The 13,368-nt window shown below is 33.1% G+C and overlaps 2 protein-coding genes across 3 annotated transcripts; both read left to right on the top strand.

Annotated features, from left to right (window-relative positions):
- Positions 1-838: 838 nt before the first annotated feature.
- Positions 839-1,501, top strand: LOC111378179 (auxin-responsive protein SAUR50-like). The gene has a single exon (XM_023001345.1). It carries the CDS (start codon positions 955-957, stop codon positions 1,363-1,365), a length of 411 nt encoding a protein of 136 aa, XP_022857113.1. The 5' UTR covers positions 839-954; the 3' UTR covers positions 1,366-1,501.
- A 734-nt stretch (positions 1,502-2,235) lies between these two features.
- Positions 2,236-11,433, top strand: LOC111378172 (lactoylglutathione lyase-like). 2 transcript variants are annotated; one of them, XM_023001338.1, is made up of 7 exons: positions 2,236-2,372; positions 2,579-2,701; positions 7,871-7,932; positions 9,580-9,640; positions 9,814-9,893; positions 9,992-10,062; positions 10,971-11,433. In XM_023001338.1, exons 2-7 carry the CDS (start codon positions 2,618-2,620, stop codon positions 11,072-11,074), a joined length of 462 nt encoding a protein of 153 aa, XP_022857106.1. In that variant the 5' UTR covers positions 2,236-2,372; positions 2,579-2,617; the 3' UTR covers positions 11,075-11,433. The 2 variants fall into 2 exon arrangements, with proteins under 2 accessions (XP_022857106.1, XP_022857107.1); XM_023001339.1 differs by having other exon boundaries at positions 2,350-2,505.
- The last annotated feature ends 1,935 nt before the right edge of the window (positions 11,434-13,368 follow it).

Below are 13,368 nucleotides of genomic sequence, written 5' to 3'. Positions count from 1 at the left end.
CCATGTCGTCCCTTGATCATCTAGCACGGTTCATGTTTGATACTAGTCTAATCAACTCTACATTGAGAGTTCAAAATTTAGAAATTAATTTTTACTCATGAAAAGCATTAAATGAAATGTTGGACTAACGTTACGTAAGAAACTTTGTAAGGTATTAATCAACACGAAAGTGAATGTGATTAAGAACACACCCTAGCATTAGTTGACAACTTGTCCTACAAACCTAAAAGTTCAATTACTACATGTTTTTCTTAATGATAGGGTGCACTTGTCTTTATAAAAAAGTGAACCATGTTGGTCATGAAAAGGAAAAATAAAAAATAAAAAATAGAAAAAATAAAAAGCAAAACCGACCGAATTTGGTAAACAATAGATAATTTACACTTTAGCATCCAGTCTAATACTTAAAAAGAAATAATTTGTACACTAAAGCCATAGTTCAAAGAATCGTCCTGGAAAACCCTAGTAGGATCAGAAATTTATATACCTGCAAGTTGTACATTTATAGCAGAATTCCAGTTTAAATTTTTCTCGAAACATTGGCCATTCTTGTATGAAGAAATTGTAATTTCAAGTGGGGAATATGCAGCATACTTAACAGTTAACACAATGCAACTCTCATAAAGGCTTCTCGAGAAATCTTTATGTAGTAGAAGTGACAAGTCAAAGTGAATTAGATGTACTGAATTTTAAAATGTGGGTCTTTGTAATTGGAAAGCAGAAGTGTCAAGTCAAAGTGACATTTCACAGGAGCCTCAAACTTCACTCACATGCACTGGTCTCCTATATGGACATCAGATTCAGTACAGAAATTTTGTCCTTTCTCTTTCTCTTCTCGCTTTAGGGCTCTACCTTATCTCTCACGCGGCTTCGTACACTATATATAATTTGGCTAATGTGCAGAGGAAAAGGTCATCGAATCAATTATATATTGATAAGGAAAAAAGAAGAAGCATGGCAAAGTGTAGAACAAATGGTAAGAAAATGAATGGCATGGTGATGCTCAAAATAGTGGTAGAAAGGCTACAGAAAAGTTTACTCTTAGGCAGGAAGAATTCTTCTGATTTGGATGAATTCGACGAAGATACGAGGGAATCGAAGAACTTGCCGAACGATGTGAAGGAGGGACATTTTGCAGTGATTGCAGTGGATGATGATGAATTGAAGAGATTCATTGTGCCGTTGAGTTATTTGACTCATCCATCATTCTTGAGGCTATTGGAGCAAGCTGCTGAGGAGTACGGGTTTGATCATGAAGGTGCACTCACCATTCCTTGCCGGCCAAGTGAGCTCGAACACATACTGAAGGAGCAATGGGTGGAGCAGAGAGATTCTAGGTTTCTTGTCAACTGGCCGGCCTCATGAAGGAAGACAATGCTCAAGAGCTGTTAAGCATTTTATTCTGTCTAAAGATTTCCATTTGTTCTTCCACATTTATTATATAGAATCAGCACAGGAGTAAAAGGAACAACTATTAATGCTATTATAAAATTGGATAAACTGAAAGAATATTGCATGGAAAAAGGAGATAAAACATATATATTTGATCTAATGAGTATTGGTGTGTGATTGAAAAATAAGAAAAAGTTTTGAATTTACGTATAAAATTATTATATGAGACGATGTGGGTGTGAAAATGAATTTTGAAAAAATGGGACTCGAGACTAAACATCAAACACACTTGATTTATATTACAAACAATGAGTAGTCTTGTTGAGACGGTTCACACAATTCGAGGGTCTTAAATAAAATCATTAACGAGGTTGTTTGTAGAACAATAATAAAATAAATTAATAGATCAAATAATCATTGACAAAAATTCTATTAGTGATTCTAATTGAATTTAATATTTATTGGTAATTTAGACAAAATTATCGACTTTGATATTATTGTTGATCGTAAACCTTCATCAGCGATTACGATGTTGATTATGAACACTTCCTAAACATGAAGTAAATAGTGTGTGGGAAACATTGGAAAAACATTAAAACTTTAATATTGAGATGGAGGTAATATGATATTATTTGTAGGGTCTGTTTGATAATCATTTTTTTTTTGTTCAAAATGCGTTTTGAAATAATATTTTGATTGAGAGTGTATGACTAAAAAAAAAAAAATTATATTTGTATGTAATGTTATTTATTGAAAATAAAAAAAAATATTTTATAAATAATGAAAATCAAACAAAGGCTTTTTCAGAAACAGAGGTTCTGTGTGACAATGATTTTCTTTTTGGACATTTTACAAAATATACAAAAAGGGACCTATTCTGCGACCGACCACTACCAGAGATAAGAAACCAGTACGGGAAATATCAATCCCCGGTGGTCCTATATCTCCATTCTCCAACTCCTACTAGGCTCGTCAACCAGGTATCTCTTTCTCTCTCTCTCTCTCATGGCATCTTCTTCATCTCTGACCGTCGCCTTCTCTCTCCTTCGATCAACCACTCATAGAGTTCCACTCTCATCTTCATTCCCTACACTTCTCACTGTAAAACCTAAGGTCTCAAATTGGAACACCCATTTCTTAAACCAGTCCCCCCCCCTTCGGATTTTAGAAGTTCTTTTATGTGCAGGTATTGAATCAACCTAGAAGTTTTGTATCGACAACAGTAATGGCATCCAAAGAGTCGGCCTCCAACAACCCAGGCCTTCAGACTCCTGATGAGGCCACAAAAAGTTATTTCTTGCAGCAAGCCGTAAGATTTACAATTACCCTCATATAAGTATCATTATCTTCATTGTTAATTGCGATTGTTAAGTTCAACGAATGGACTAGGTCTTATTATTTTATTGGGGTATTTTTTGAAAAGGCCTAGTCAAGCCCTTCAAAAATTTTTGAGGCCTAACTTACTCTAAATAAGTTTTTAAGACTTCTTTTATGCTAAAATGTCTAAATTATCCTTTTCTATATTATTGATAAGTCTTAAATGCCCTTTACGTAAATGACTATAATATCCTTTCTATAACATTTTCAGGAAAAAATGAATGATGAATAACGACTGCAGTTGATTTATCCCCCGTTTGAGCCCCATTACCTGAAAATGAAAATAGGGGGAATAATATTTTTTAGAAAAATGAGTGGTTGAAAAAGTAGGAAAAATATTCGATTTACTTGTAATATTATTTTATGGAAGATTGTATAGTTGAAAATAGGAGAGAGATAAATTGAATGTAATGTAATTTAATTTAATGGGGATCAAACGAGGGCTTAAATGACTAAAGTCGTTTATTTCTCAAACGATCTAGTCCTTTAAAACAACTTCAGTCGTTTAATGAGAAAAACGACTTAGTTGTTTAAAACGAATATAGTCGTTTTTTATTTCATAAAAGCCTCTGGTTGTGATTTGCATGTTCACGACCTACTTACGACAAACATAAAATCTATTTAGATCACAATAAAAAACATTTGTAAGTTGAATATGGTTTAGAAGGGTCCTTATTTGATTAGCCTCTCGTCTTTCATTATATATTATCTTTCTGAAACCAATTATTAGAAGTTTGAAAGACATCTTTTCTTTCATTATAGATGATAGTTTAACTTGTTCTAAATCAATTGTAAGTCGTGTAATTAAAAATCGAATATGGTATGCTAGAATTGTGTGTAGTGAAGCACAAAGGATTGTATGAAACGATATTCATCTTTCTATACTTCTGTTTAAATGAAATAAGTTGAAATCTAACACAATCTGAAAGTTTAGATATTTAACTGATATACCATCTTTCATTATACATGATGATTTAATTTATCGAAATCAAAATATAAGTCGTAAGCATAAAAATCGAATGCAATATATTTGAACAGTGTGTGGTGGGGTATGACGATGAAGTTCACATTCCTATACGTTTTTACACGAAATATGTTAAAAACCAAATATGGTTTAAATGGTTACAATTTTGATTGTCGCATTTTTCATTATAAAATGATGTTTTAACTTATCGAAACCAATTGTAAAAGGCATACTTAGGATTGAATACGATACACTCGAACTACATATAATTGAGCACGATGAGTTGTAATAACAAAGTTCGTCTTCCTATATATTTTGAACGAAATAGGTTGAAATCAAATACATTCTAAGGTTGAAATCATATAATTTAGCCGATAGAAGATTGGAGGATTAGTATATTGTTTGTTTAGTTGATAGCATGTTATGACAAATTATTACAATTTACGTTTATGTTATGAGTTTTTGTCATAATTCATCCCAAATATGTATTTTATGAATATTGGATAGTTTTCTCATAATTGTTTATTTCATGTAATAAATGATAAATGAAAAACAACTTTGATCGTTTTAAACGTCTGCAATAATTTTTCCTTAAAAACAAAAATGACTCCAGATGTTTAAAATGACCAGTCGTTTTGTAAGAAAACGACCATAGTTGCTTTAAATGACCCCCGTCGTTTACATGAAAACAACTAAAGTTGTGTTGTTTTTTAAATTTCCATCTCATTTTTTGCTTATATGCTTGTTTTTCTATACATTTTTGTATGAAATAGTTTGAAATCTAACGAAACAAGATTTCAAATGTTATACATTATGATTTTGCTTCAAATACGATCTATAATGTTAGAAGTTCTATTCTCATCACAAATTACATTATACATTATTGTGAGTAGCAAACTTAGAATCTAAATATGGTATACTTGAATTATAACATAAGTAGAGCACGATTAATTATATGTAACAAAGTTCGTCTTTTTATTCATTTTAAACTAATAAGTCGAAACCAAACATGATCTATAATGTTAGAAGTTCGATTCTCACCTCAAATTGCATTATACATTATTGTAAGTAGCAAAATTTAGAATCTAAATACGGTATATTTGAATTATAACTTAAGTAGAGCATGATGAATTATATGTAACAAAGTTCGTCTTCTTATTCATTTTAAACTAATAAGTCGAAACCAAACACGATTTATAATGTTAGAAATTCGATTCTCACCTCATATTATGTTATACATTATTGTAAGTAGCAAACTTAGAATCTAAATTCGGTATACTTGAATTATAACATAAGCAGAGCACGATGAATTTTATGTAACGAAGTTCGTCTTCTTATTCATTTTAAACTAACAAGTCGAAACCAAATTCAATTTATAATGTTAGAAGTTCGATTCTCACCTCATTACATTATACATTATTGTAAGTCGTACACTAGGAATCTAAATACCGTATACTTGAATATTGTTCCTAGAGTACGATGAATTGTATGTAATGAAGTTTGTCGACCTATACAATTTAAACAAAACAAATTGTAAACAACTAAGTTGTTTAGGAAAATGACTACAGTCGTTTAAAAAGACTAGAGTCGTTTAGGAAAACGACTACAGTCTTTTTAAAAAAGTCTTTGTTAAAAACAATTACAGCCTTTTTAAACGACTAAAGCCGTTCTCTTTGGAAAAGACTGAAATATAAACTTACATTTTTGAAAAAATTCAACATTATCTCCCTTGGAGTATAAACTAAATCAACCTGAAAAATAAACTACTATTCATAACACAAAAAAACCCCACATTCCACATGCAATACAAAATTATATTTGTATTCATAACTCATAGATATACAAATACATCAAAAGGTCCTATGGATCATAATCAAGGGTAAAAATATCGGCAGCCATCTTTTCCCTCCATCTATTCATGTAGAAGCCATTAACTTGCTCTACTGGACCGTTGATAGTTAAGAATTCTATATATTTAACTATGTGCATATCACAATCGCTCCTGGAAGATAATAAATAATGGTAAATGAAGTGAAACGATTAAATTAATATAAAAAAGTGAATATTTAATTGTAATAAAAAACTTACAAAATGGCTTGTTTAGTGGTTTTGGTATTCCTTTCTATAACAAGATTATTTGTCTCCAAATCGATGTTGATTTCCTTCAAAAGTAGCAGGACAATGATACTAGCAGCCTTCAAGTCATCTTTGAGTTGATCTCTCGTAATGCAACCCTTATCAGGATCATACACAAACTTTGTAAAAGTCAATCTCAACTGCGAGCCAATGCCCGTGAGTACATAACGGAAAGTATACATGTGTACATTCCTGTCATTTCCTTCCAAATGATGGCTTTGCCCCGGTGATATATTCCATTAGCTCGATCTGCGTTCTAAAATGATCTCCTCTCTCACGTAAATCAAACAAAGTAAAGTTCAATTCATTATTAAATTGCACGTCCTGAATAGCTCGAGAACCACCAAATGACTTGGGATAATTTTTTGCCGGAGCCCGCAACAAATGCAAAACTATGTGAACATGTTGAAAGTTGAATACATAGTTATATACAAATCAATTGAATAATACAAGTAATGAGTTAACATACTTATATCATCCAGAAACCATCCCCCTGGTTTCAACACATCGTTAAACCATTTTTTTGCGTCTTCTAAGTTGATATGACCCCATTTATATGATACATTGAAGAAAAAAATACAGAATTGTAAAATAATACAAGTGACAAGTAAAAAAAATCAAAGTCAATGAATTGGTAAAGATGCTTACCCATCGCCTAAACTGGAGTACCACTTGGAGAATTGCTTCTTCTTAACTGGGTCAATATCCCGAAAAGGATCAACATGCGTACCATCAACATGTCTTCTCCACTTAGCTCCAGTCGTGTATGGAGAAGAAACTAACTTTGAAGCTTTTTTTAAGCTTTTATCTCGCATCAGGGCATCGGTTTTTTGATATGTTTTATCTAATTTTTTCCTTTTGCGAGTAAAAACCTTGGCATACATCCTTGTCCTCTCATTAGTCCCCTCTTCAACTACATCCATCTCCCTCTCAATATTCCCTGTCCTAGTCTCCCTCTCATCGCTCCCTACAACTGCCTCCTTCCCAATCTCTCATCTCAATGCCCCCTACTACTATCTCCATCATAGCATCCCCTACCTCAAACTCTCCTACCGTGTCCCCTGCCCCAAACTCCCCTACAGCGTCCCTTGCCCCTGTCTCTCCCATAGTGTCCCACACATCCACCTTCCTCTCAAACTTCCTCATGGTTATCTCCCTCGATCCCAAATACTCTATCATTCCCAAATGAATGGCTTCTGTCGTGATGTTGGCTCGGTCTCATCCAATTTATTATAGTGTCGACCTTCCTATTTATCTCTTCATATTTATTAGATAACCTCTCCACGTGGTGCAACAATTGTCTCAACATATCGTCGTGGTTGCAAGAAGCTCGACGATTGTATGGAGGTCTTCGACTTGTAGGAATAGAAGATCCACGTACATGAGCTGTCCTCGAACTTTGTACCTAACAGAATAAGAAAACATATTGTTAGCACCAATTTATCGAACAAAAGATGATAAATAAATCTTGTGAAAAGTATACATACATCATCATCACGCATATTTGGAGAGACTCTTTGGATTCTTTGACACTCTAAGAAAAGCGTGTATTGTAAACTTGAAACATTTTATTCCCCATGGATATCTATTGAACAGCTCCAATTCATCAACTATATTTAATGTTTGAAGATCAATAGATGTATTCTTTTCTTTGGATCTCGGCACAGTCTCGTATATAAGTACTAAACCCAATTTGAATTTCTCATCCATTTCTTCTGTCTCTTTTTCAAAAGCTTCATTCAATAAAATAAAATCAGATTATATGCTACCATGTTAGAGTTAGCACCACTCGACGGATCTTTGAAGGAATTGATTTCATTGTGTGTTTTGATGGATGCAAGGATGAGTGAATCAGACATTGAGGCCTTGTTTCACATAGCCAATTTCATATTCATTGGGAACCAACATTCATGTATATTGATACCAACATTAAATATCCACAAATATACATTTACGGAACTCTTGGTTGATTCCAATTTTCCACCTGTATTTTGGCTTCAGATGATTCGAGTAAAGGACCCCAAAGTCAGCCTTGATTTCTACTCTCGTATAATGGGCATGACGTAAGTATTCTTAACTTCTACTAAGAAAAAAACCCCATTTCTTATCATCTCTAGTTTTTGTGGGATAACATGATGTAATTATCAAATTTGTTGAGCATTCTTTCTTTCTTTTTTTCATTTTTTCTTCAATTGATTATATAATTTTATGCTTCTTTGTGTAAATCCTGTAAGCCTTTGGTAATTTTCTAATGCACATTTGTTTTTGATGGTGCTATGGATAGACTGGGAGTTTGTTGATATATTTTCAATTGTTAGAATTGTGGTTTTGGTTTAATTGTTAAGAAATTCCAATAGGGAATGTCTTCGATGCTTACAATCAATCATTCATAGATAGATAAGGGATTTTGAAGATGATTTTTTGTGTCCTTGTGAATGTTGTCTTAGGAATTCAAGTCCTTGTAAATTTCAGTTTTGCCCTAATTTGTCTTATAATAGGGAGCCTTCATTAGGCTTTTAAAATTACCATCTTTAAAGAATAAGCCTGATTGGTTTGTATTGATTACCCTTACAAATGGGGAAATTGCTAGCTACTGGATAAATTGATTCCAGTACATCGCTAAGATCAAACAAGACGTTTTTGCACACTGAGTTTTACATAGAGAAAAGAATAAATAAAAAACATAATTTTCAGTAAAATACCCCCTTCCTCTTGCTTTTAAATGTCAATTAGATTTATATACTGTATTATCCACTAAAGGCAAAGATTCAAGATCTTCTTTAAAATTATGACTGGGTTTTTCATAAAATATACTAGAAATCAGATGGATAATGGATATGGTGGACCAGTTTGATGCAATTCAATATGTCCTTGTTCTCTTCATTAGATGTTACAGACAAAAATATGCTTTATTAGAAATGATATCTGACATTATAGTTATTTGAGTTCACGTTCAATCAGTAGTCAGTATCCATATTTTAACTAATTATAATAAAATTGTGGAATTAGTATTGAGATGAACTCATTCAAGTTCATAAATGGAATAAAGAAAGTTTGAAATAAAATGAGTGAACTGTGTCAGCATCACTGGGAAAATAATGGCCTATTCCAAGATCAAAGAGTCTTGACAGTAGAGAAAAAAGCAGCATCTTCTCATCCGGAGCAGCTCTATTGCTATTCCTGCCACATTCTCGTTTTGCCACCTACCACAACAGCACTCTGTTGTTACTTCCTATTTACCTGCTACAACATCCCTTCTTTTCTTTAGTGAAAACATGTATTTTGAGAGGGACAATGTGCAGTGGGGCTTATAATGGAGGGAAGGTCAATGCATTGATGGTGGCAGTTTCAGGAGTTGGTGAGGTCTGGGGAGGAGTGAATATACACTTATATGTGGATAAAATTTTCAATTCTTTATGTAATTCTTTAAATTTATATTGAATAATATATTGTACTTAATTGGCATCTGATATCATAGCTATCAATTCTTTGGCCTAAATTTGAATTCCAAAATGAATTTCCTACTGAAAAGTTACATTGCCTAAATGAATTTTTTCTTTCTGGTTTAATAAATTGGAAATCTTTCAATTTTTATTGATTTTTGTTTCTGCTGCAATTAAACTAGTGTAGCATGTATTTTCCACACCAGAAAGTTGATATTAGATAGTACAAGTCGAACCAATTTTTTCTTATTATTTTGCGGATCACAGATTGCTCAAGAGACTGGACTTTCCAGAAATGAAGTTTACCTTGTACTTTTTGGGATACGAGGTAAAACATCTAAAACCATTTTCAAAGCATTTTCCTGAGTATATTCTTTGTGCACCTTGTGCTCTTAATTTTCTTTTAGTTTGATGCACTTATATATGTTGTCTGTCCATACACATGTATGTGGTTCTTCCTGGCATTTGATCTCTTAATCCATTTGTATATTGGTGGTTTAGGACACTAAGTCTGCTCCTGAAGATCCAGTTGAGCGTACTGCTTGGACTTTTGGTCAGAAAGCCACACTTGAGCTTACACAGTAAGAGCTAGCTCCTTTTTTCCAAGAAATGGAGAAATTGTTGTGCAAGTGGCCCTCTCATGACATATTGACATCTAACTGTCAATTTTTTGTCGCAGTAACTGGGGTACGGAAGCTGATCCTGATTTCAAGGGTTATCACGATGGGAACTCAGAACCTCGTGGCTTTGGTATGAGAACCATTTAACTCTAAAGTGCTTCTTTCTTCCCCCTCGTGATTCTGCAGGAAAATTTTGACATTTTGTGTCAAACATGTCAATGTTTCACATCGCATGTATTCGTTTCTATTTCTATTTCACCTGGTATAACTTTGAAGAGAATGTCTTGTTTTATGTGAAATCCTTTGGTTCCCTGTTTGTGATGAAACTGCAATTGCTATGCTTGAAATATGAAATGTTACAAGTTGTCAATCTGGTGGATGTTCAATGGGTGGAAAATTGTGTCCATGCTTGCTTTATTTTATTTTTATAATTTTACACGTGTAACGAGAGTCAATAATTCCACCTTTTGTTTCAAGATGACAAGTGTGTTGATTCTGCTGCTGCTACTTTAACTTACATTGTTACAATTATTTATATGCTTCGTCCTTTATAAATTCATTTACTGAGAAATGTATTGCCTATCTGTGTGTGTTAGGTTGCTGCTTCAAAAATCAGAAAGTAAAGGGAATTTCTGAAATTTATTATAGTTTCTTGACATTTGAATAAATTTTTTGAACTGAGGATGAGATGAACTAGAAAATAAATTGTCCATATCTTGTTATGAATGGGGATTTTATTTTCATTCTGGGGTAGTTTCAGAGTTCAATTTTAATCAACTGCTGTTTGCATTATGCTTGGTTCCTCTTTGAAAGTCTTCTAGTTTGCTCGAACTCTGTAGATCGACACCCACTAGTGCAATTGAATAGCTTATCATGTGTTCTAAGGAATTAATTCTTATGCGATATGCTGCTTGGTTATCTTCAGTTTGTTTTAGCGTCTGTACCAAGAATTAGTTCCATACGGGGGATTTCATTTTTTAGGGGATGGTTGGCCTTCCTGGATATTTGAATGACTAACATGTCTTGTTGGGCTTTCAGGACACATAGGCATCACTGTTGATGATGTACATAAGGCTTGCAAAAGATTTGAAAGTTTAGGCGTGGAGTTTGTAAAGAGACCCGAGGACGGTAAATCTATTTGATTTCAATATATATCTAGAGTGTCTATTTGTTGCTTCTTATCTCAATATATATTTCATGATGAAGTTCTATTTGAGAAGAATTATCGTCTCGTCCAAGGCTGCGGTCAAATCTTTTATGACTGAATTTTATAATTTTTAGTTACATGTACTAGTTGTTTTATTTTATTTTATTTTATTATTTTTTTCTTTCTGTGGTCTCAGAACCTTCTATTGCAAATTAGTGCATTTGTTGGGAGGAAGCGGTAAAATAACGAGAATCAACCATGATGAGAGGAATAGACAATTTTAAAAAAATAAGGCAAGAGGAAATTGAAAATATATAAATAAATAAACTAAGAAAACGTGGTCTTAATTCTAACATTTGAGAATTTTAGAGTTAATAAGAGATTGCTTTTGTTCTTTTTGAAAAAGTATTTGAATTAATTTTTCATGCTATTCAATTTCCATTTCCCTGTTGTCTTGTTGGAGTTGTCAACCCATTCTTTCTCCTTTCCCAAACTTGTTGAACTTCAAATAGCCAATGTATGACATAGCTTCTCCATTTTTCAGTTCACTTTCCGCTTCAAATAATAGTCATCTGTTTAGATGGTGCAATCTTGGTTCTTCTAAAAATGTCATTTGTAGGCCGTTAACTTGTTCTTTTGTTTCAATTATCCATATTTGGTTCCTGATTCCCTTCTCCTGTATGTCAGCCATTGGCATGACCTTTTGTTGCAATTATTTAGGCATTATGGAAACATATCGTGCTCTCAGTGAACATCTGTTTTTTATGGTGAGAAGAAAGAAAAATCTTTCGGGGCTTGAGGAATCTAGGGTTTAAAGCAGAATGGATTCAACCAATCCTTCAATAAATCAGAGCTTGTACTATGTCAGTTTGTGTAGATATGTGATTTCATTATAATATTATTGTAATGTACTTTGAGAGGTGCTACGTTATCGTTTTGTTTATATCTTTTTATGACGTAAAAGAGAATTTATTAAGACGAGCAGAGAAATACAAAATGAAAGAAGTAAAGAATAAAAGAAGTCATCTAGTTAGATAAGATTCCCATTTGAGCCACTATGTGATTCAGTCAATGAGCTCATGATGAAATCCCCTGCAAGCCTTAGTTCAATTAGATGCAAAGGATACTCTATCCTGCTGCACTGGTAATGGTAGCAAATGCGCTTAGTGATTGATATGGACTCATAATTGAAGGGTTTTTCTCACTCTTTAGTCCTCCCAAATCATTTGAAATTATAAGAACCATATTGATTGATAGATAAGTGCTCCTTGTAGTAATATCATGTCACCATAGGCTCTATCAAGTATCGATCTGTTCAGATGCTAGTTGTTAGGTAAGGATACATGTTTTCAATTGCTTAGCATTAGTTTAATTCTGTCAGTATGCATTTTGGATTATATGCATTTAGTTAAAATCCATGGTGCTATATTTTCCTTTCTGTCACATTTGTCTTACTTTTCCCTTTGCATTTTGTACGGTCATAATTACCGCTTCCTTAAAGGTGCTTTGAGTAAAGCCCCAATTTTCAAATTCCCCAACACAACGTATTTACCCAAAAATATGAAATTAATTTCAGTTGGTAGTTGGTGAAATTTCTTTTTCCTTTTTTAATAAAAAAAAAAAATTACACATATGGGGCCAAATAAAATTTTTCGTAAAATATACTGATAGAGTAAAAGACATTTTCTTCGAAATAAATAAATGTCATAAGTTTGTTGGCAATACCACAGCTATCTAGGTATGACATAATCCTAAATCCCTAAAATGCAACGATCCTTACTACAAAACACACACTATAATTTTAGAACTAATGACTCATGGGCTTGGCAAGTAATGATTGTATATGTGCATATGAATGTAATTATGTTAAAATCATTTTGTGTACAAAAATCTTCATTTATATCTCTCTTTACCACCTGTGACAAACATTTCTCGTCATGATCATTAGGGCCCTTTTCCGTGCTATCTCTAAACACCAGCATAGCATCATAATCATAATGGCCATCATCTCGGTGCATAACCTCAAGGTGTGTGTGGTTCCTCCTGGCATCACCTAGGATCATACCACTTCTCTCCTATGATACTTCAGAAAGTCACCTCTTATTTCATGAAATGTTAATGCTACAAATAAGGTGTCCATTATCAACTCAACATATTACATACTCAACTCATCATTTCAATTATAGAGAAACAATTTCGGAAATTATAGAAATTTAACGAAATGTCATCTAGTTTCACATATTCATAACTTAATCATCAATGCGCAACAAAGATTGTAGGTGTTCATGG

Source organism: Olea europaea, unplaced genomic scaffold (assembly GCF_002742605.1).
Source record: "Olea europaea var. sylvestris unplaced genomic scaffold, O_europaea_v1 scaffold1780, whole genome shotgun sequence".
Classification (NCBI taxonomy): Eukaryota; Viridiplantae; Streptophyta; class Magnoliopsida; order Lamiales; family Oleaceae; genus Olea; species Olea europaea.
Note: the sequence above shows the minus strand (reverse complement) of the source record. Positions and strands in the feature narration are given on the sequence as shown.